Source organism: Pomacea canaliculata, linkage group LG7 (genome assembly GCF_003073045.1).
Source record: "Pomacea canaliculata isolate SZHN2017 linkage group LG7, ASM307304v1, whole genome shotgun sequence".
NCBI classification, from domain to species: Eukaryota; Metazoa; Mollusca; class Gastropoda; order Architaenioglossa; family Ampullariidae; genus Pomacea; species Pomacea canaliculata.
Window position 1 is genome coordinate 9,920,295 of NC_037596.1, and position 25,312 is coordinate 9,945,606.

The 25,312-nt window shown below is 39.7% G+C and overlaps 1 protein-coding gene across 1 annotated transcript; it reads right to left on the reverse strand.

The window, feature by feature from the left end:
* Positions 1–1,191: 1,191 nt before the first annotated feature.
* Positions 1,192–13,199, reverse strand: LOC112569184. The gene is made up of 6 exons (XM_025246911.1): positions 12,446–13,199; positions 7,566–7,715; positions 6,932–7,183; positions 3,522–3,896; positions 3,080–3,142; positions 1,192–2,570 (listed from the first exon to the last, which is right to left on the reverse strand). The coding sequence occupies exons 3-6, from the start codon at positions 6,978–6,980 to the stop codon at positions 2,542–2,544; spliced, it is 516 nt and encodes a 171-aa protein (XP_025102696.1). The 5' UTR covers positions 6,981–7,183; positions 7,566–7,715; positions 12,446–13,199; the 3' UTR covers positions 1,192–2,541.
* Between the last annotated feature and the right edge of the window lie 12,113 nt (positions 13,200–25,312).

A 25,312-nucleotide genomic window follows, 5' to 3' on the forward strand; every position in this document is an offset into this window, starting at 1 on the left:
TAATTTTAATCGTGGATGAGGAGAAAAACTTTTCTATATACATGTAGTGAAGATCAATAGATGCAAGAAGAAATTAAAAGGACAATGTAACTCAGAAAATAGTAAACAAACAGTCCTGTCATCTGCAAACACCAACAGGAATAACATTTATAAAAATAATGTTTTAATCAATTTTAAGTGGAATTTCTATTATGCTTTATTTACCAGCCTCAAAACATACATGGCGAAGGATGACATAAAACCACAAATCTTTAACACAACACTCATCATCATCAACTTTGTCCATATAAGAGTCTTCTCCCTTGTAATCCTTTTCATGGTCAGCTGGAGTGTAACCAGAGAGCTTAGATATAGAGAGGGTGCACTCCTTCTTTGTCCTTACTTGTTAAGAAAAGTAGAGACGGAGTTGCGTCCCTTCAAAACGTGATGCTACGCCCCAGTTACCACTATCAAGCACTACTAAACAATGTCGTCACTAGCAGTGCTTATCTTTGGAGTAAATGTCTAGGTGTTTGCGATATGAAATGACTTTTATCTTAGAACAGATTTTTGTGTCTTTTATTCATGAGAATTACTTAGATGAGGGTAGTTTGGGAGAGTTTTAATACATGTATGACAGCTAACTATGTTTAAAAAGGATAACTTTTATAAATTCAAACAGCACATCCATGAGCACAAATTTGCATTTATTTAAATCCATAAAAATATAATTTATGAATATGAGAAAAGCAGTTAAAAACAGACTTACACATGAATATAAACATGACACATTCAGAAGACTTGCTCACATACTGAGACATATATAGATTTTTGTTTACATACAAGCATGCAGCAATAAATTCTCACACAAATCATAATACTAATAATAATCATAATTAATAACACATCATAATGATACTAATAATCATAATTAATAATAAATCACAATACTACTATTAATAATAATGTATATATATATATACATTCATATCCCTTATTGTAAGAACATTGGTGGACAATTTAAAGATAACAACGATGCTTACTATGAAATATACAGCAAGCAGATACTCAAAAGGGATCATTCACACATGTACTTTAAATAAAGATTTATAATATTTTCTTTCACACTGTTCTAAAACAATTTTAAATTAGTTTAGCTTAAAAGCTACAAATGATGGAACTTCAACATTTTTTGATTTCTTTTTGTTCCTTTCTCCAAAAAGGACACAGAGCTATCTTTAAGAGAAAAATGAAGGCGAACATTGATAAACAGATTAATCACACTTCCTTTCAGATCACACGCACCAAGTGGGCAACAGAGGTCAATGCTTTTTAGCTTTTCCCACAGAAGTCAAATCACTGAGATTTAACTTTTTTCCCAGGAAGTAACTGGTCAATATTTTTACGATAGGCACACTCTAATACTGCACTGGTTGCTTTCTTGAAGAAGTTACCTACAAATACAGGTACACGGAAATGTGATTTACAGATTTAGCACCTATTAGCATAATGAAAAGGAGTTAACAGTAGCCAAAATATCCAATAGATCTATATGTAGAATCTGTACAAACAAACACACGTTCAAACAGATCTTTTGCAGTGCAAGCTATGATCATCATTAGCCTTATGTGCCAATTAGAGTGATCTCTCATGATGAATGTTAATTAAAAAAAATAAAATATGACAGAAACAAAGGCCCATGATGGTAAAATGTGACTTAGTAATATATATTGGAATATATTATTTTCTAATAATCATATGTTATCAACATTGCTTGGTGGATTTGGAATGGAGAAAACTGTGGGTACAGCATTCCAGACAAGACTTTTTTTTTTTTGGGGGGGGGGGGGGTTGGACAGTTGCACTGACTTTCCTCAAAATGATCAGAACAAAGACAGTAGCCTTTTCCATATATATCAGATGGTGTAAGATGGTCAAAATCTTTTCTTCTTGTAAAATTCATCCATATTTTGCACCTGTTGTAATACCTTTTTTCAATATATTGATAACAAATATTTTTATAACACTCACCCCAGTGACGAATGAATTAAATGATAATACTATAACAAATTTAAATATGTTTGTAATCGGATACGGGAAAATTCATCACACAGTTTCACAGTATAATAAGTAAAGTCGTTTTAAAAATCATAGTAAAAGAGCAACTATGTTGTAGTAGGCTGCTCTCAACTACAGTACACTTATGGATCGTAATTTGAGAATTCGTAGCTTACTTCTCTTCGTCCTTTGGGAAATTTTGGAAACGTTTTTCTTTTGAGGTTAATTTAAACCTAGCGTTCTGACAGTTAATTGCAGAAAAAAAATGTCCACCTTGCCTCAGACGATCACCTTCGCTTGCTTGTGTCGTTTCTTAGAGTCACGTTACGAAAGATAACTCTAACCGACGAGTTTTCCCTGCGGTCACGAGTGGTCCCTCTATTTATCTAAGCTCTCTGGTGTAACTCATCGACGTCCCTGGTTCTTGCGTGCCTTGGCAGGTAGTAATTTCTTCCTAGTAATACCACGTACGTCTGTGGTAGGACCAGCTAAGATGTCGCTTTGCTAAAGCCACCACAAACTAAATGCTATTCCTGAAAAATGGAAAATTTTCTTGTAAATATGAATTGTTGCAAAACCATTTAAATAAAATCACAACGAATGAAGCTAAAGCAAGAATTATAAAACAATGATAAATATTGAGACCTAGACTACAAAGGGCACAAATGGATGAGAAACATTTTATATGCATGCACAAGCCTAACCACCTATACCCCCAACCCCACACACACAGACACAGAAAAATCATTACAGGGTGATCATTCAGTCAACAAAAACATTACCACAGAAACATGAACACTGGTTAAAAGAACATTCTAATATCTTAGCAAGACTGATGTGGGGTTTTTTTACGTTAATTTGGAATATCTATTCATAAAGATTGATTTGGAAAAAAAAACAATATCTTGCTCCTATACAAACATACGGTAAAAATTCCCTAGGTAAACCTCTTAATTTTCCCTTCAATTTTATAGGTCAAACAATTTTTATTCTATAGAAAGAAGGGATTGCAACATACTTCTTCAGCAAAGACAGTATTTACCTGACAAGAATAGTGTAACAATCCATGCCGGCGTTTTATTAACCAAATGAGCCCTTGATAATTCTGTGAGATGAAAAATATCAGACTGGCTAATGACTACAGAGATGAGCTGACACAAGTTTGCCTTCAGGCATATGCTATCTTGTTCTTCATTTCACTCATTACAAACATGTGCACTTGGTTCTGCCTGAAGAAATACATCTATAAAAATGAATGAGCATTACACTTAAAAAATATGTAAACCATAAATCTTGTAAAAAAAAAAAACTGTGGACACTTAAAAAAGAACATTTGAAAGTGAATGATACACATAAAAAAACATATTTCTTTACCATTCAGTTTTAACCTGGTAACTGCTCATCTTTTGGCCATCCTGTAAGTGGAATAATGATAAAGGATGGCAGGTAACAAAAAAAGTCAAGCAAATTTAACATTTACTAACCTATGTTTGAAATGTTGCAACCATCAATGTTCACATTTTCCATATGTGGCACACAATATGTGCACTCCAGAAGAGCTCCTGTATCTATGCTTTTGTTGGCTACAAAAGCAAACTTGTATGTAAAAATGTCTTGATCTGATTTGTCACACCAGCATGTTTTAGGCAATGGACTGTTCTGTATTTTACAAGCAGAGGAGGATGGTGCAGGTGCAGTGCATAGTGTGACTGTATGTTTTGATGTCCAATCAAAAGTCACATTTTGCTGTGTGGTACATTTTGAACTGTCAGATGCTGCAGTCTTGTTGATTTTGCAGACAACAATGTTCACCCCTTCTCTGAATGTTGGGCAAATATACTCCACTCCAAATAGTGACACTGTAACAACACAACAATGAAAACATAAACAACAATCTACATATGAGTAATCATCTATGCTTATTTATCAAAGACTAGAAATGCATATAGAACTACCCAAAATAGTTTAACTTGACAAGGTGTCAAATGCTTAAAATGGAAGTGTAGAAACAGTTTCTAAAGTTTAGTTAACAGTACTTACAACAAAAAAATATCTCTCAACAATGAAAAATAATTTCAGTTGTATCATTTAATTTTTGACCTAATGTGCACCAGGAAAATTTTATTAAAATATCTTCTGAGAATCAGTGCTTTATATTTCTTTTCTTGAATGGTACAAATAATGAATAATAAATTGTAGACATATTTTAAGAGATCAAAATATTAATAAGCTGAATATGGCAAATGGATAGTGAATGTCCAAACTCAGGAATCAATGGACTTAACCATGTCAAGCTTTCTTAGTACAGTTGCACAGTTATGTGCTAGCATTAAAGAAGCCCACAACAAAGCATCATCTAACCAAATATAGCTTCTTTTTTAAAATGTATTTCACAGCAATAATTTCTGCCTTCACACACACACAAATATATACAAAGTAAACATGTGTATTAATTACACAAGCACAGTTAGGACATGGTAGGATGAAATCATTTGAAAAAAGTGTCAAGTTTGGATTTAAAGGACACCAAGGAGTCTGAGAATATAGACAGATAATTTCTTCTAAGTTGATGGTATTTGGTAGTGTCCATACCATTCTTCATCTTTATTAATGAGACTCAAAGAAGCATGGTGTCAGAAGAATGGGGAAGCTACATGGGAGTGTAGATGTAGGTGAGCTCAGAAAGGTATCAATGTCAGAAACAGCAATACAGGTTATAGAAATAATGTTACTATTATATTACTGTATTATCACTACAGTGAGCAAATGGCTGATGGTTTTGGTGGGAAAGTGCTTCCACCTAGACATGAGTTTGCACTATTAGAGGGAGGAAGGGGAGGAAACCAGTGTATTCTGTATCATACAAAATGAGATTTTAATCCAGGGTCTCTTACTGCAGGGATGACAAGCATGTAACTACACCAGAGGTTCTCAACCTTTTATTTGTGACGCCCCCCTCTTGACGAACAAAGGTACATCCTGCACCCCCCTTAGGCAGCAATGTAAGCTAATTTCACTAATACCGGTATAAGAAACTTTTAAAAAATGACCATCTTCACGCCCCCCTTGTAAGCACATCGTGCCCCCCTCCCACCATTTGATAACCGCGGAACTACGCTATTAGGCATACCTACAATGATCAGCCCAAAAGTGGTCAAGCAGCCATTGGGCTTAGGGAAGTGAGACATCTGAGACCATCGTTATTTCAGGGCCAACTTTTTTCTGTAAGGGATCAAGTACAGTTCAAAAGCTAGATTCATCGTGGATAAATACACTGTGTAACACAAGTATTCAACTGGCTTATTTGCCATTATAAGGGACAGGGAGAGTTTGGAACTTTGGGGCTAAGTGGAGAAGAAGTAGCGGGAATATGAAAGACATAACTTTATAGTGAATGACTTGGAGCAAAGTTTTGACTTAACAAAAATTACTAGGCAAAGTATCTTTAAGTAATAAGAGTTTATTTTAATATCAGCTTCATAAAAGGTGAACTGTATGTACAATTTTAGAACAGTACAAATAGTTGCTTCCACATAATAGATACCAACACAAATGGTTCACTGTATGTAGTTAATAAAATCTCCAACATCATCTCAGTTTCTTTTTGTTTTGACTAGGAGGATTGTAGGATTGGTGTTTTACACCGAGCAAGCAACTAAAGCTGTATCACCCAGTCATGTAAACAGATGCCACATGCAGACAAAGAACAGCGTGCCTGAGATGAGAGCTGAACCCAAGACAGCCAACCCTCACTGTATTGGTGACAGGCACTATCCTTGTGCCACCGGACAGTCCTATTTTTTTTTGTGGGGGGGGGGGGTTCTGACTAGTTAAATTTTGTTATTGAATTTCAGTTTGTTATGTTTGCATTAATGGCAACTGCAACTAGTAAACATTATAATGTAAAGTAAAATGTGTTAATGCTTTTGGTTAGTCATATACTTGTAATAAAGCATCATGTAGAAGATGCAGGGGATATCAGGGCGGGTGAGTGGGAACATACTATCCTTTCAAATGTTCCCAGAACTTATGTGTATTTTGTATTGAAAATTAGCTTAGTCTGCTTGGACTTTTTTTTAATGAGCTAAAATTCACAGAATATAACCTACTAGTGTACCTATAGTGATGTCTCTAACATCCGCGACGTGTAAAATAGAGGAAAATAAATAATGTGTCCTTTTATCTGCGGTTTACACCTAGTATTAGTTTGTTGCAAAACTTGAAATGGCGGCCACATGGAGAAACAATGTTTTGACTTCAAGACCCATTAGTTTTACACCAAATAATATTGAGGAACTTTAATCAAATGACTCTAGTCCAAGTCTCTGTGATCTCGTGTAGCACATAGAATTAACCTTGTGACAGTAATTGCACAAAGTTGATAACTACTCTTTTATTCGTCTATTCCAAACTGTTTAAGAAAGATCGAGCTCTAAAGAAATAACTTTTTTAAACCAAATCGGGGAGGAACATTTTATTTTTGTTTTGAAAGAAGAGGATTTTTGTTTGGATAGACACATGTTAACAATAATTTGCAAACCTTGGCAGATGATCGGTGTTAGCGATTCTGATGAGTTGCACAAATATGTCAATGTGAAGCGGAAAAAGTTCAGACATGGCGGTCGACCCTTTTCCTCGTAAAGTCCGGGGACAACTTGACTAAAGGCCACATCGATGAGGAAAATGTCTCTAGTTTTACTCTTGATTTAGTCAACGACTCAGATGTTCGGCCTATAACTAAGTGATTGAATGAGCTTATCCATTAATACACGTACGAGTAATTACTGAAGTGTTGTAGTACACAAGGATGTGTTTAGCTAACATAATATCGTTAACAATGTAGTGCTTGAGTTGAAAGGGAATATATATATATAGTTTATTCTGTAATCATTACCTGAAGGCAAGATGCATAACAATAGCATCAGATGAAATCTGTTCATCATTACTGCCAAATTTGGTGTGTCGGCGATCTTGGATTACTGAAGCACGTCGTTCGTCTGAGCACATTCGCCACAGCGTTTTGTACCTCTGTGAAAGAGTTCTCGTCGTCTGCTCTAGCTAGCTGCCACTTCGTGTTGACCGTCTACTGCAGTGATGTCATGGGCTGCTCCAGCCTTCCTCTTCCGGCGTGCAAAAGGTCACTATACTGCCGGAAATGCAAGATGTCAACGCTCAGCAAAACTAGTCTGTTAGGAGTGTTAGGGCCCACTACAAACCCAAGTGGGGCTCACTGCTACCCCACTAGTTTTGCAGGCTGGGATGTGAAAGACATCATGAGTTTCTTTCAAAGATATGCCACACTTACTTGGTTTGAAAATTGTTAATCCCGTACTATGTAAAACATATGAAGACAAGCCGTACAAGTATTCAAAACACACGAGAATAATGACGATTTGAACACGTGAGTATATCCAGTAGCCTACGGCATACGCAGCCGTCATATTTAGTGATAAAGGCCAGAATGTTCAGACACATTGGATCAAAAGCGCAGTAGAGTCTGATAAAAACGAAGGAGCTGTGACTCTTACCTAACACCTGCAGAACCAGCCAGCCAATCGCGCGTAGCTTAGCACCTGCCGTCAGTAACAAATCACGGATGTGTACAGGTGGATTGCTGTCTGTCTGCCAAGACCAACCTCAGCCTCTTGCGAACTTCTGCGCTGTTAGTATTGGCGAGCCTAAACAAAGAATGTAAATAAACCAGAAGCTTTGTATAAACCTGTCTACAGTCGCTTGGATAAACATTGGCCGGACTGTCTGCTTGTGTTTGGGATGTTCCCTTTTTTCCTAAAAAAAAAATTACGTTTTGAATAAGGACTAAAAAGTGCTTGACAACCCATCCCTTCCCCAACAAAAGGCATGTAATAAGTATTTAAATATAACTTTTGAACTTATTCCCGGATTTCAGAACAAAACAAAACCGTGCTTTGACTATTAAATCAATTGCATTAAACTAAATTAGATCGCTGACAATTATCTCATCTCTCTCTCTCTTTCTCTTGTGTATGTGTGGTCGTGTACTAATTCTTTTTCTCATTGTCAGGTCTGTTTTTCTCTCTCACTACCCATCGTATATTTAAGGTCTATTCTCACGCTGCAATATTCGGCACTTAGCAGCCCCTGCAAGGCCTAGCGAGATGTGAACACGGCCTTGTAATACAAGTTCGTGCTGGAATGTTTAGCACTTTAGTAGTGTACTAAGTTATGTCTTTGATTTAGAGGGTAGGGGTCGAACAGTTCCCAGGACTGTCCCTTTCTCACACCGGCTGCGTGCGTAATAGTCAGCCTTGAACTGCCCACCCGAGGCTACTGGCGACTGGACCTCTTGTCACACCAGAAGTTAGGGAGTTGCCTGAGCCACTTGGGGAGACAATGACCAGACAGGATGGGGTGGGGGTGACTACTGGAGCTGAGAAAGGTCGTGTCGAGACCGTGGGAAAAGAGGGTGGGGGTGACCACCGGGGTTGAGAAAAGTCGTGTCGAGACCGTGGGAAAAGGGGGTGGGACGACGGGGTGGGGGTGACCACGGGGGCTGAGAAAGGTCGTGTCGAGACCGTGGGAAAAGGGGACGGATGGTTTTTAAAAGTTCGACGATGTAGGATAAGTAGTGTAGCTTTACAGTTGATAGAGGCCTTTGGAGTTTGGAAGTAAGATTGGAGAGACGGCAAATCAGCCACCGAGTGAAACTAAATAAAATCTACGGTTATGCAGCAATTTTCATCTTTGTTGTCTTCTTGTATGACTAACCCATCCCGAAGTAGCCATCGGGGACTGACGTGTTGGTTACAATTATAAGGTGACCAGACGTTTCGGGGGCGAAAGCGGGACACGTGCCCATGATGGTGTCGTCATCGTCAAAGAACGCCGAATCAGCGTACGGTATTCCGATTTTTAAAGACAACCGGGACATTTAATGGACTTGCCAGAAAGCCAGAAAGCGGGACATTGGGCGTCCTGCCCGATGAGCAGGCGGGACACGAGGTCAAAAGCGGGACGTCTGGTCACCTTAACAATTAGTTACTACAACATTTTGCTAACAACTATTTCTAACATTGAACTGTGAATATTGGATTACGAACGGTGAATATTGGATTACTAACTGAACATTTATGAGGTGAGCGACATCGAGGAGAGATAAGTTTTCAGATTACGTTTGGAGCTAAATGTAAACCATTTTTGTATCTATATGTACTGTTTTGTTACATTCTTTTGTTTCATATATATATATATTGATCTGTTTACTGATTTGGTGACTAAACATGCAGTTAGTGTTACTATTAGGTGTGGTCGAATGCTTGTCAAATAGTTATCAATTGCGCGACAGAGCACACACCAATCTTTACAGGTCCTCCGTCATTGTAAGACCTATTACATCCTCTGCTTCAATTTTTGTCGTCTGCTCTATCGTTTGTGCTGGTCCTCTGATTTTTCTTTAATGTGATGGACTGACTTGTTCCCACTTTGCTCTTCTAGTGCACGCCGAGTCAGCAACTAAGGCTACATTACGGCAAGCAGCCAGCCCTGTAAACCGATGCCACATGCAGAGAAAGAACAACGTGCCCTAGACGAGAGCTGAACCCAGGACAGTCAACCTACGCTGTACTGGTGACAGACGCTAACCGTTGCGTCACAGGACCGATAAAAGTGCGTAACACTAACAGTGAAAGCAGGTGGCGAACCACCTGCCCAGTAAATCAAGCAACCAATCACAGGGAGTCCTATTTTCAAGCGCGCGCATTTGTCAGTGGCGTAGGAACCAGGGGGACAGCGGGGCAGCCGCCCCCCCCCCCCCCAAGAAAAAAATACAGGGGGGGCAGGAATATCCTTTTGCCCCCCCCCCCAATATTTGAGACGTAATTCCTCACAAAGAGCAAAGAACTGAAGAAAGGTAGGGGAACGTAGAGAGGAGACGGTCATCACCGTCACAAAAGCGGGCCCTGAGGCTAGTGGAGGCTCTAACACCTCTGACGATCAGATCGGGGACAGTCCGTTGGTATTGTTTGCCATGCTAATTGCAGGCTGTGTTGAAGCCTGAGCGAAGAAAGCAGCCGGACAGTACATCGGTACATCGAGTGTGGTCTCCCTCCCCCCTCCCCCATAATGCGACGCCTTTTCTTTAGCGGTTTTCGTTTGACCAACATAAAACATCCCCCACCCACTCGCAGGAGACTGCAAGAACGATCAAGATTATGAGAGATGCACTTGATTTCGCCCAGGAAATAATACAGCTTATTACTTTGTCACCGAAGCGTCAGGTGTTGTTTGAGACCATACAAAAAGAAGCAGGAGGATCTTCGCCCCTCTGCGCAACTCGATGGACAGTAAGGACAAGAGCGATGGAATCTCTAATAAAGAACTATGAGATTTTGCAAGAAAGACTAGACGTGGTCTCCGAGGGCAGCGACGAGTATGCTAGAAGGGCTTCTGGTCTCCTGGCGCTGATGCAGCAGTTCTCGACATTTTTGGGCCTATCACTGGCACGGACTGTGTTTGCTGTAACCGAAGAATTGTCAACAGCACTACAGAAACAGTCAACATCTTGTGAGAACGCTTCTTCTGCAGCTAGTGTGTGCATAAACACATTGCAGAAAATGCGTTCCGATGAATATTTTCTAGATTTTTTCAATGATGTTAAAGCCAAGGCAAGCAGACTATGCGATGCACCACGCCTTCCCAGGCAGAGACAAGTTCCACGACGGATTGACGATGGCTCAGAGGGACATTGGTACACAGATATTGCAGCCTATTATAGACAACAGTACTTTGAAACCCTAGATCACATAGTCGAAAATATCCAAAGGATTCATCAAGACAGTTTTAACGTGAAGACAGATCGAAAAGCTACTTTGTGAGGCAGCACTAGGGAAAAGCACGGAAATTCCTAGAAATATCGCCAGTACCTATAGCTCTGACATTGACTTTACCAGACTGAAGACACAGCTCTCATTTCTGCCAAGTGCCATTACTGTGAACCCAGACAAAACGACAGTTCAGTCAATCGTCACAGGTATTTCATCGGAATTAGTAGCATCAGAGACCGTGAGAAAGATGTTAAGCGAGATCGATAAGCTTTTGAAACTGTATCTTACTATCCCAGTTACCACGGCAACTGCAGAACGCAGTTTTTCTGCCTTAAAACGAACAAAACCATACCTGAGAAGTTCCATGACACAAACGCTCTTGAATAACTGTCTCATGCATGTATTTAAAGAGAGGGTTGATCTGCTTAATCTGGACGAGATTGCAATGGAGTTCATTAATAGAAATCACCGAAGACGCAGTTTTTTTGGCGCACTGACTTGCCAACCTTGATTAATATGATTTATATGATTATAACGTTTATCACATTTCTTGTGAATGCGATAGCCGGGGAGTCATTCTTTAATTTGTTTTTTCTTATTTAATGCTGCTTTGCCTTTTAACAATGAAGCAGCGTGTTGTGATGCTATCACTGTGTACGTGCGTGCGTGCAGTACCCACAGTAATCATATTGATGATAACCTTCTCTTTCAATCCGATTTCTAATAATTTCCCTGACACTGTGTCAATAATGAATTCAGCAAGTTGCCACTTATCGGACCACTGGATAAAACTTATCCGACTGCTTGTTTCCAGGGCACGAACCGTGAATGATGTGCAGCATAGCTCGATCTCTGACTACCAAAGTCCTCCAACCGCTCATCATTGTCCTCTCCGATGTTGTGTGACAGTTCTTCTTTGATCGTCATTTCATCAACACGACAGCAGAGATTTCGCCTCATAGGTGCATAGAAGACACACTTTGTTGTAATGTTTGCAAAACAATATTACTCAAAATATTAACAATGTGCGTGGCTTTTCGTAGACTTGTCACTGAGGACAGGTTAAACAGATTCCTGGTCCAACAGATCGCTTCTTCGGCAGTTTTGCACTCACTGTTTGCATCTTCGGAAATAACAATGAAAGACTAGTAAAACTGCTAAGCAGCATATGGGACAAAAGCAACGATAAATGTGTCTGTCGCTACCCTATAGGGTTTAGGGACTGTGATGGGCGGAGACTCGTAACGACACTCTCGACTACTCCGACATCCACGCCGACATTATAATGTGCGCGATGTACTTTCACTAAATTACTAATTACGACTCAAGCCCCCCGTGCACTCACCAAATAAAAACACAGCCCAATTTTAGTGAAAGCAAAATACTCATTAAATAGCAAAAACAAATTCCGAGAGATTAACAAAATCATGAAGGAAGAAAGAACATGAAAATAAACTAATTCCCTATCTTGGTGAATTATCGAGGGTGTCCCGTTAACCTACTCCTTATACTAATCCAGATAACTAGTGAGTCTATTAATCTATTCTTAATTACCACACTCGTTCCACTACACAGTCACCCACTACAAAAAATACGCATACACACACCACTTAGCTTGACCCAAGCGTCTTTGCTGTATGGGGCGCACGGTCTTTGATGGACACACACAACTGTTCCTTGTAATCTTGAGCAATTCTTCTTGTTGGATGGAGGACCGTCCGATGCGACACAGACGAAATGATGGCTGCTGACCTTCGTCCGTTGTTCCTGCACCGCGGCGAAAGGAAGGTGGTCTATGGTGAAAAGTAACATACACTGTAATAAGTCCTAGCACACTTACTCCAACTTTTGTACGACGAAGTACAAACGCATAACACTTTGACGAGCTCCCGCAGATGAAGGTAAAGGAAAGTGGAGACTATTGATCTTCAGCTGTAGTTAAAATGATTAATTAATAGAGACGTTTGATATTCAGCTGAAGTCAGAGAGGTGGGGATCCAAGACAGTTGATGTTAGAGGTCAGAATGGCTGATGTTAGTCCAAAGAAAGTACCTCCATGACCCCCACCCGATGACCCATCGCTATCTGCATTCTCGCCATCCTCCACCTCGCTGTCATCTTTTGTACTAGTCTTGGGTTCGGCTCTCTTCTCGGGCAAGCTGTTCTTTCTCTGCAAGTGGCATTTGTTTACAGGGCTTTAAACACAAATTCCAACCCCCCGACCCGCTAACCTCATCGCCGCTTACATCTAGCTCACTATCCTCTTTATCACTAGCACCTACCTCACTAGCTACAGTTCCCGAATCGTGCTGTCAGCTACTGCTCGCGACCTATGTGTCTCGTCTGGAGAGCAATGTCTTGTTATTTTTTTCAAGTAAGGATTTTCTTTTACTTTTACGAAGTCAAAATGTTTATCTCTGCCTCCTCCCCCACCTCACCTGCAGTAGACTTGTATTTAAAAAATGGGAGAGTAATTATTTTTTTTTACAGATGTTAAGTAATAGTACTTTAAACTCAGCGTTGTCACACTGGTATTCCTTGACTTCAGTAGAAATAAAAACCTTATGAGTTTAGTAACTTACGACAGTACTTACGTGAACAGAAGCTGCTTCTTGCGAAGGTCTCAACTTCTCAGGTCAAGATACCTGCCATTGGGACTTGAGAAAATGCATTAACAGGCCTCGTTGACAGCCGGCTCTCATGATTTCAACGATGCTGTGTACAGTTTGTTGAGGTTAGAGGCTAAGGCGGAAGAAAACAGGTCGTTCCTCGTAGCAAATCATAAAACAAAGGTATCGTACACTGATACATCTTACATCGTAAACACACAATTGAGTTAGACATTTGGTTTGTCAACATTTATACACGGAGCTGCAGCCACGTCTGGAGTTTCACACAAAAGAAAATGAAATGACTTGGAAAATTCTAATAATGCTTTTAACCTTATATTTCTTTATATATACGCATTATAGTTTTCGTCTTTTACTCTGTGTTCACTTCGTGAAATATTGGACTTTGGTAAAGAATAGAAGGGGTATAATGCGTAATAAAACTAGGTATTTACCTGTTTAGTCACGGCAATGATGTAGGGAAGCCTCGCCGATCTTACTGAAGCTCTCTGCAGTATTGTCACTTGATCATGAGACTCCTTTAGTCCCACATAAGTTCAGTCTAGCCTCATGTTTCTGCCTTTACATATCAGTGGATAATCGAGTGAGAGCCGCCATCGACCATCTTTGTCCGCATCTGTTGCTGTTTGAGTGAAGCGATTCTAATCGACCTGGTCCTTGTGGTGGGCTGCTCCATCTCTTCTGGGGAGGGGAGAGCTCTCTCAGCATTAAGTTTGGAATATATTCCATGCTGGACAAAAAATAAAATATACAATACTTCAACATGTCATTTTTATGGTCAATGGCATCTCACACTCTGATTCTTCCCAGTTACGCGCACCACTGACCTGCACACCATGACGACCGAAATGACACGTGGCCCCCACCAGCAAATGTTTTGTAACAAAACTAGTGACAGTGGGCAAGTGTAATGCTTAACGAAAGACAAGTGAATGTGTAAAATAATGATTGATGTCATTACTTTAAAGAAGTAATTTGGCTAGACATTGCGACATTCACATTCTCCTATCGACATCTTGTCCAAGGGGATATTATAATGGTCTAGTGTGTCTAGTCAGAACGTCTTCAAAGCAGGTGTAAAATATAACTCTTATTATTATCATCAAAAGATTCGTATTTTTCTACACAGAGCAGGCTTAGGGCTGCTGAGATCATAAGGCTAAATGTCCTGAAAGGTGGTGGTGGTTGGAGGTAATGATATTGTCACGTGTTTAATCGCTCGCTGCGTGAAGCCGCAGATTACTTGTCAACAAATGTCTCTCGCTCCTGACTCAACAATGCGAATCTAATCATACAGACATGGAGGACGACACAGCGTCTTAGTGCGCACCTGTACCTGTCTGCTCTGTCTCTCTGTGTGTTTGCGATCATTACTTAACATGAGTGTGTGCTTACGTACCCGAGTGACAAAACTTGTCTACAGACAGTGACTGTTAATCGTTACCTGAGGCAGTATATATATATATAAAAGGCTTGTCACCCAAACAAACCTATCGAAGTAGTGCTCACGCCCTGTGTCACTGAAATGCCGCGACGTGTAGGCAAGTCTACTTTACATTTACACACTGAGGTACCCTGCTACAAGGTATTCATGTTGCAGTGTCATAACGACCTGAGATACTAATTGTGACATGACACAATAGTAAATATTTTGTCCTCGAATCCATAACAACCTGTGAGAAAGTGATTAAAACTATATTTTTCTCATTCGTTGTTCTCCTTAAAGTAACTGGATTTTTCTCTCTTTTCCCTAATTCAAAAATTTTTGACTTCTCAATTGTATATGGTCAGTAAACAAACACATTAGGGGATTATTTTTTAAAAAATACATTACTAAATACTTTCAACTTCATGGCTATCTCGCTTACCACAGTTGAAATGTACAAAGAAATAATCAACGGTCCTCACAAAATAACGACAAAAAAACGAACGGACTTCCGGGTACTTACAGCGCTAAACACATACATCTGGTTTCACTTACCCTCCTCTCCCAGGTAAGTACACGACACCTGACTCTTGCTACATGTTAAAGGGCACAACGCACTATGCGACAGTAATCCAGCACCATGTTCAACTTACTTCCACAAGTGGGCTGAGTACATCACCTGTCGGGGAGTTTCTTAACCACCACAAGCTGATTATGATCCATGCCTCGAGTTGTTGCTAACAGTTGCAGTTTGTATACCTGCAAAGCGCCTTTTATCTCTATTTTTGGTCATGCCGATTGCTCCATAATTCCTTGCGAGATGATACACTTTCACAGTTTGTAGGTCTCTTATTTCCTTTGCAGTCTGTTACGTATGTACGGTATCTTATCCTGTCCGACCCACTATCAGTGATATATGACCTACCTCATTTTTACTGACATTAATAGAACTGACGGCATAGTTATTAATAGATTGTCGTGTTACAGAATCGTTCACAATAACGCCATGCATCAAATGTCTCTATTTTGTAGAATTCCTTCAGAAAAGTTTAAGACTTATTTATTACTAATAATAAAACACTGAAAACCGCTGATGCTTTGACGCTTAGCGCTATAACTGGATGGTTGATGTCAGATATTTCATGTCTTCACAAACATTTAACCGGTCTGCTTCACTTCAAACCTCTATGAAAACGTTTAACACAAGTAAACCGAATCTGTAAAATATTTGTTCACTCTATTTAATTGAAAAGTACATTTGATTGCTCCTTGTCAACAGAGAAAAGTGCTGGATAACCGCTGCTTGCTTGTTGCAATAAGCTCCATGGATTATTTCCCTTGGTAAGAGACCAGTTATACAAGTGAAATACCTGTTTTATTTATCAGCCTCATCGTGAAGCACAAGAGATAAACTAAAAGAGTATTTTGAGCCAGTTATTGTAGTTGACACAATGAGGATGCTAGAGAAACAAGTCTTTTGAATGACTTAGCATCTAAGGCTGAGAACTACCCGGCTAGGAAAAGCTTTCAGCAAATGACATTAACATCGTATGTTGAGATAAAGATCTCGCCATACAGAACTATTGACGATCTGTGGCGGTTGTTTGAATAGACCCTTTTATTTTGCTCTTGGAGGTAGCACATGCTATGTTTTGACTTGTTATTCAATGACCTCAAGGAGGGTGAAATCGATGTAACCATGGTGAGAGGTAAACTGAAAACGTTTGATCACTCAGCCCATACACCCGATTGTTTCAGTACTAATATAACTGGTGGCTGTTCATCAATACCGACCAGTCCTCATGTTGGCAGGGGTCATTCGCGTTCATCTGTGCGGAGTTCGCTGATTTCACTGCAGTACACCAAGTGTTTTGTCTGTTTATGACTATTTTCCCAAGTCCCTCTATATTTGCAGTTCGTTCTTTACTTTATTTGTGTAATTAAAAAATCCTCAGCCAGGTGGACCATGTTCATAATTATGATCAAACTTTCTACATTGTTTATCCTCTGATTAATTATTTAAATTTCTGAGGTCTCAACCTCACCTAGCGACTAAGGTTATAGCACAGCAAAGCAGCCGACAATAAACATGTTCCACATGAAAAAAGCGCGCGTTAACACAAGACTTGATCTCCATCATGTAGTGCTTAAACGGTGTTTCTGTGGAATAGCTACACAAACACAGTTACGAAATTGCATAGGAACAGATTATTTTTTTCATCTCTTTTTTTTCTGCACTATCTCTCCAGTTATTTAGTGCGTAGTATTTGTCTCGATGGCTTGTGTTAATGAAACAACTTAATGAAGTATGTAAGTCAAGTTTAACCAGATTGAACACATTTCAGTAGCTACTCACCTGTAGGCCGTGTGTTTCATAATACATTGCGACGAATTAGCCATGTTTAAATAGTTGTTATCGTTCTAACTGTGCCACTGGCACAGGATGCACTGAAAGTTTAGATGAGGGCAACAGAAGATACTGTGTTGACAGCTGACATGGGTTTGTAGCTCAAAGAAGTAAGTTAAACTGATTATGTGTGTAAGCGCCTTTATCAAGTTCATTTCTACAGACAATTGGTGGCACATGCTATATTTCGACATGTCATACAATTATCTCGAAGTGAAAGTAATCGATGTAACCATGGGTGGAAGTAAACACAGTTCAGCGATGTTAATTAATCGAAACATCCGGGCACATCGGCTGAGTGAACAATAATTAAGTTTTCATCTTTCACTTCGGTTGCACTTCGTGAGACTTTGTTAAAAAATATCAGAGGCATAATGCGTAATAAAAGGAGGTATTTATGTGTTTAGTCAGGAAAATAATTTTAATAATTTTTCTGTCTTTACATACCAGTGGGTAATAAAATGATAGCCGCCATCGTCCATCTTTGTCCACATCTGTTGCTGTTTGAGTGAAGTGATTCTAACCGACCTGCTCCTTGTGGCGGGCTGCTCCTTCTCTGCTGGAGAGGGGAGAGCTCTCTCAGCATTGGGAAAATATTCCATGCTGGACAAAATATAAACATAAAATATTTCAAAATGTCATTATAATGTCAATAGCATCTCTCACTCTGATTCTTCCCAGTTACGCGCACCACTGACCTGCACACCATGCGGACCGAAATGACACGTGGCCCCTAGTAAATGTTTGTAACAAAACTAGTGACACGTGTAATGCTTAACATAAGACAAGTGAATGTGTAAATATAATGATTGATAGAAGTAATTGCAAATTCAAGAAGTAATCTGGCAAGACATCTCTACTTTCACATTACTGTCGACACCATAATAACTTAAATACTTTGAAGACAAATAGATGAGGCCTCTAGAGTCCAGAGATACCTCCCAACTCCAGGAAACTTTGTAAACATATACATATATTTTTTTCTTCTTAACCACCACAATTGTACATATCCACCTTCCTTAATGTTTACTATAAAATATTCTATAATACTTCATTACTTCATTCACGTAGTAATTTTCTTTCCTGTAAAGGGTAAGAGCTAAATTAAAAAAAAAACATCTTCTTGCTTATTTTACCTCTCGTTAATAAAGAACTGTCATTGTCATTATCCTATCGAGGTCTAGTCAAAAGGAATACTATGCATGGTCTAATGTGTCTAGTCAAAACGTTTTGACAGCAGGTGTAAAATATAACTCTTATTATTATCAAAAGATTCGTATTTTCTACTAAGAACAGGGCTGTAAAGACCCTAAGGCTAAGTGTCACAAAAGGTGGTGGGAGTGGTGGGAGGGGGAAATGATATTGCGACAGGTTTAATCACTCTCTGAATGAAACCGCAGATTACTTGTCAACAAATGTCTCTCAATCCTAAGTCAACAATGCGAATCTTATCATACAGACATGGAGGACGACAGTCTTAGTGCGCACCTGTACCTGTCTGCTCTCTCTCTCTCTGTGTATGTGATCGTTGTTTAGCATGAGTGTGTGCGTACGTACCCTAGTGACAAAACGTGTAGCAATATATATAAAAGGCTTGTCACCCAAACAAACCTATTGACGTAGCGCTCACAGCCTGTGTCACTGAAATGCCGCGAAGTGTAGGCGAGTCTACTTTATATCTACACCCTGCTACAAGGTATTCATGTTGCTGTGTGTCATTACGACCTGAGATATTAATTGTGACATGACACAACAGTTAATATTTTGTCCCCTAATCCAGAACTCGTCATTTAGTTACACGTACATTATCTTTGGAGCTGTAAACATAGACTCAGTGGTCTATATACAATTGGTGAAGTGAAGCACCGAGAGAATAGGTACTACTGACATGCGTACTTATGAGAAATTGATTAAAACTATATTTTGCTCACTTGCCGTACTTCTTAAAGTAATTAGAGTTTTCTCTCTTCCCCTAATTCAAACATTTTTATTTCAAAATTTCCTGTGTTCAGTTACGACATGTTCATTGCGGTGATTATTGAAAAAAAACCCACATTAGTACAAACTTTATGCATCATGGCTATCTCGCTCACCACAGTTGAGATGTGTGGTTAAATAATCAACGGTACTTAAAAAAATACAGCAAAAATCGAATGGAATTCTGGGTGCTTTCAGCGCTATACACATACATCATACTTACCTTCACTTTTCGCTTACCCTCCTCTCCCAGGTAGATATCTGTCACCTGACTCTCGCTATATTCCCGTTGAAAGGCATAACACATTACGCAGAAGCACTCAAGCAAAATGTCTTACACAAGGAGGCGGGGTATGTTACCTGACGGGGAGTTTCGAAACCACTACAAGCTGATGATGATCCGTGCCTCGATTCGCTCCTAACAGTTGTAACTTGTGGACCTCCATAGGACCTGTCATCGCTATTTTTGTCATGCCCATTGCTCCATATTTTCTTCGCAACATGATGCACCTTATCGGTCTCTCACTCTCTTTGCAGTCTGTCACGTACATACGGTGTGTAGCTTACCCTGCCCGACCCACTATCAGTGAATTATGACCTACCCGACTTTTCATGGGCATTTATAGAACTGACTGCATGGTTATTTATAGACTGTCATGTTAAAACATCGTATATAGTAACACTATGTATCAACTGTCTCTATTTAGTAAATTACCGTCTGCGAGGTCCACAAACTTTATTTACTTAAACACTTTGAAAAGGGCTGGTGCGCTTGAATGGTTGATCAAAAAATTTTATATCTTTCTAAACATTTCACCTGTCTGCTTCATGCTAAACCGCTATGAAAACTTCTAAGACAACTAAACTGAGGTTGCAGTTGAACTAATATTGTTTTCACTCTAGTTTTTTGAAAAATGATTTTTATTGTTCATTGCCAGCAGACTGAGAAAAGTGCTGGATAACCGCTGGTAGCAAGTTGAAAAAAAGCGTCATCGATTACTTCCCTTGGCAAAAAAAAAACAAAAAAAAAAAACAAAAACAAAAAAACAAAACAATCCACTTACAATGTCTAAACATACCGATGCATGATGAAGACGAAGAAAGCGGTGATGTTTGTAATCATCCGAATTAACAGCTCCTTTGATGTTTTTAGAGTCTCATCGCAACCCTTCTCTAATACTCTCCACTTATATCCTTTTTTCTTTTGTTCCTTCTTCCGTTATTTTCTTCCTCCCATGGCACTTCACATACACAATACTTCAAAATTACACAAATAAACATCATGTTGTGAGCTCACAAACACTCCCCTGACAGAAAAGCTGCATGTAAATATTTATTTACCTTATTGAGCAGCCTTATTGGCTTTTAAAAGTGAACATAAGAGATAAACTAAAGACCTATTGTTAGCCAGTGATTCTAGTTAACACAGTGTAGATATTTGTCGAAACAAGTCTTTTGACCGAGTTAGCATCTAAAGCTGTGAACTAATCGGCTAGGAAAATTCTTTCAGCAATGGCGCTTTCCACAGATGACGTCACGATCTAGCCGCGCAAGGGCTTCTGGGAATGCAAAGCGGACATGTATTCCCCGCATGTACTACACCAGCGTTTGCAGCGAATGCGTTGCTGCGCAGTTTTTTTGTTTAAAAAAACAAAACGTGAACGTGTAAAAATGCTGTTTTGATTTTTTTATTTTTCTCTTTGTTTACTATGAAGCAGAACAGTACTTGTAACCTATAATATTAATTATTATACAGATTTATTTACAATACTTTTCTGTCATATGCCCCTGATGTATTGATAGGCTGACCATCAGTTTAACACCAAAAATTCTTTTCAGTCTGTTTTTGGTAAAATATTCCCACATTTCTATCTTTGACCAATCTGTGTGGTACATTAGCATTTCACTTGCTTTTAAATACATAAGCTACTCTGAAAATTACCAAACAGCATCCAAGAAAAACCATTTGGGAGGCAACACAACTGAGGCTTAGCGGGATAGTTCTACTGAGAAGCATGAACTTTTTCAGTCTTTCATTAAAGCGTTCTACATGAATTCGTGCCTTGGTTACCCTCCTTGTATCCATCTCCTGTTCTGCAGACAGGCTAGCTCGCTTACCTAGAAATGCAGGATTTTTATAGAAGCTGGTCTCGACAAAAGCAAATGCTATACATGTACTTTAAACCCTTTGTCCACAAGCAAACATCTCCTTGTTCAATGTTTTGTAGAATGCCACATTTCTCAAATATATCAATAAAACATGCAGCACCTTTAGGGGTGACTGCAATCAGTTCTTTTATTGTGGTATGGTGCTTGTAAGAGGAATACACATTGCCTTGCTGCCCATAATCCTGGGTGTCTGACAAAAGAATTGTGTGCGGTCTACAGAGTATCTGACATTTTAAACTGTCTAAACACTCTTGGCAAAGATGTTTTATCTATATCCTTTGTTGGAACATAGGGACATTCATAGACTTGAAGTGTAGGAACATAAACTGATAAAAATTTGCTCTCAAACGATTCAGATGTGTCAAACATGTAGACAATCATTTTCGGTGAAAGTCCTTTCGCAGCCTCAGAAGTCGCTAATACTGGTTCGTCGCTCTCAGATGTTGGGCCTTTTCTACCACGAAAATGCAGAGAGCAGATATATGTGTTCCTGGTTATTTTCTCCACATTTTGGAAATCAGATCGCCCACATAAAAACTGCAGGCGCTTTGCTTTCTCAGTCTTGAACTTGCCGTTGTCTTTCCCACTGGGTCATGTTGTCACTGGTCTTACCAGGCTTTGGAAATGGAATAAAAAACGTCCCCTCCGGTAACCGCTCTGGATATCTGGAGTCCGATTTACATAAACCCCAACAGCAGTGCTTAGTTCCTCCTGTTTTCAGCATTGTTTCAGAGATTAATTTAAAAAAATGTCGCTCTTTGTCAGTCGCCGTAGCGTAAACAGAAAGAACAACGCGCAGTGTTTGGCCGCAAAGCAGTCCCATGATGCTCTGCTGCGTGACGTCACAATCTATTTTTAGTAACCCGAGAAAGCGCTATTGACATTAACATGTATGCTAATATAACGATTTCTCTCCAGTGCTGAGTCATTGACGATCTGTGGCGGTTCCTTGAATGGACCCTTCCATTTGCTCTTGGAGGCAGCGCGTGCTGTGTATTGACTTGTGCCATTCAATGACCTCACGGAGAATAAACTGAATGTCACTATGGTTAGAGGTAAACTCGGAGCCAAACATCTTGCAAACGCTTGGTCGTACAGACTATTCACCCGACTGTTTCAGTAACATAACGGGTGGCTGCTCATTCATGCCGGCTAGTCCTCGTGCGTAGCAGGGGTCATTCAAGTTCATTTTTCTGATGTCACTGCCCTACGCCAGGGCTTCTACTAACGCAAAAAATTGCGTACACTACGCATTAAAAGTTCGGAGGACCCCTTCAATTTTTGTCAGTGGGGTCCCAGGGGACCCCTTCAAATTTGGGCGAAGAACAGATACAAAATCGGGTAAGTACTGTGTCTGACATCGTAGCCCAATCTATTGTTGTCGTCTGCTACAGGTGAGAGTAGCTTCCCTTGCACTGGGTTTTTTTCCCCCTTACCAAGAAGAGTTCCACTAAAGGCCGATATCTTCCCCTTAGAAATCTGAAGAAGGGGGTCCCTGGGACCCCAAAGAATTTAGCCTTAGCAGAAGCCCTGCATACATGAACCTTTCCATATGGTCACCGATCCTACTGCTATATCTATGTTCTGATAAAACATGTTGGAGTTATAGATGGAACACATAAAATGCTTTTACTTTCTTTCTTATCATAGGATTGTGTTCTATGACACGAACCAAGATTCCTTCTATTATTACTTCTGTTAGGCGTAGTCAGGTAGGGGGTGGCAGAAACACATCTGAACAGCTCGATATTTACGACTGCAATGCAGGCAAAAGCTAAGGTTGAGGGAGTGTGGGTTGGGGTAGTGGTGGTTGGAGTGATAAGCTGCTTTCTAGTTGGCCAAAATATTTTAGCATTTCATTCTAACGTCAGGTACATTCTCTCTCTCACACACACAAGCGCGCGTGCACACACACACACTAACACATGCACACAAGGGCGCGTGCACACACACTAACACACACACACACACACACAAAGAGTGTTCAGTGTATGTGCCCACCGTAATACTATCAAAATATCCACCACAAAATAAATGGTAATTAGAAGAAATAAACTATGATAAAGCTTTAAAAAAAATTAAACCTGTGAACTCTGTGTTGTGTGAACCGTGGCATATGATGCAGCAAATAAATACCTTTATATTTGGTCCAATGTTAATAATTTATTCCTGCCAGCGTTGTCATGTGAACATCGATCGACGGCAGTCTTGGAGAGCTGCCAGACACACTGTCTCCAGCGACAGATCGATAGCCCGGTGGAGGAGACAGGAGTGTTTGCTGGCTGCTGGCAGAAAATGGTGCCGAGGTACTCACAAGACCGTTTGGATATATTTCTTGAAGCGACGTAAGTAACAAGAAACATAAAAGTTAATGTTGATCACATCAAGCTAGTTCTAATCATAATACACTGTGTGTGGCACGTTTTTAACCTGACATTTAGGAAAACACAAGTACAATAAATTTAGCTTTGCCGAGATCCTGGTAGAGATAAGAGGAAGGAAATGTAAAAGAATTCTTATAATTAAAATAATACTTTCTTCCGAAAATATCAAAAAACGTTTGTTTGTCTACTGACCATTTATGTACAGCAATTTTGATCGTAAACCTGCTTTTATAAAGAATACACAGGTGAACATTGGATATTGTAGAATATAATCAGGCAAAGAATTTATTCGAAATCGATCCTGTCAGAGCGAGCATGCGATAGTGGCGAGTCGACTCTTGAACAATATATGTCAGGGCTTCTGCTAAGGCTAAATTCTTTGGGGTCCCAGGGACCCCTTCTTCAGATTTCTAAGGGGTCACAGGCTAACTGTAAGGGGTCCCTTTACAATGTGAAAAAAATCAACAAATCAACATCCTTTGTTCAACTGCCTTTCAGACACACAAAGCACTGTAATGTCTAGTCAGAAACGGCGAGATTTCTGTGCCATGATGTCTGTGCAAACATCTGTGATGAGCTTATGCTCACTGTACTTGGGGTGCTCTCTTTCCGTTTCTGAGACGATAATTCTAACCACGATGTCAACGACATCTTTGAAATAAGTTAAATAAGCTGCACCTGGTGGTGGATGGGAGAGGATGTATGAAAGTATGAATGCCTCAGATGCCATCATTCAAGAGGAAGTTCTCGACCGTAACCTGGCAATTAATAAGTTAGTGAGAACTAGAGTTGTAAGAAACATCAACGAGAGGTGGCACGTTGCTAAAAGTATCAAAGTTGGGATAAAAAAAACTGGTGCAAGGTAGAAAAGCGAACCTCGGCATGACGTGGCGCCCACAGCTCAGTGACATTCAGTGGATTCTGAATGTTACGTAAATCATGAGATGAAGGGGGATCGAAGGTGTTTGAAACTGTACAAATAAATTAAACGAGTTTCAGTTGCAAACTATATTTAGCAATAAAACGCCTTTCTCAGCCGACTAGTACTTGCTGTAGGGTCTAAGAAAAGTGAGGTGAAACGGCTTCTATCTGAACATACTGTCTTTCCTTACATCTTTCTTTACTCATAAGAGGGGATAATAATATTTAATATTTTCAGTTCATTCCTCCTGATGACTGACCTAAAGTACACCTCGGTTTGAGTCCAATCTTTGAACTTTTACAAATGGCCAACAATTCACGCTGCAACATAGTGCACCCACTGTGTCTTTCTTCGCTTATCTAACCCGACCATTATGCGATCAATTCAGTTGTTTTTATGTTTGTGTCATTTGCGCTGTTCATTCTTCTCTCCTTTATAAATTCTAGTTTTGTTTGTTTGTGGAGAATACAGTCAGTCCTAACCCCGACAGAATGTTCAGACAGAAGTCGTTTCGCATCAGCGCTCAGACCCTACCGCAAGTACTGGGTGAGGGAGACGA

Excerpts from the sequence above, each read along its gene's own strand:
- LOC112569184 (XM_025246911.1), bottom strand. The coding sequence starts at position 6,980 with ATGATGAACAGATTTCATCTGATGCTATTGTTATGCATCTTGCCTTCA. Across the intron at positions 3,143-3,521 it reads TTGCAACATTTCAAACATAG|AATTATCAAGGGCTCATTTG; the intron begins GTTAGTAAATGT and ends TTCATCTCACAG. Across the intron at positions 2,571-3,079 it reads TGTTACACTATTCTTGTCAG|GAATAGCATTTAGTTTGTGG; the intron begins GTAAATACTGTC and ends TCCATTTTTCAG.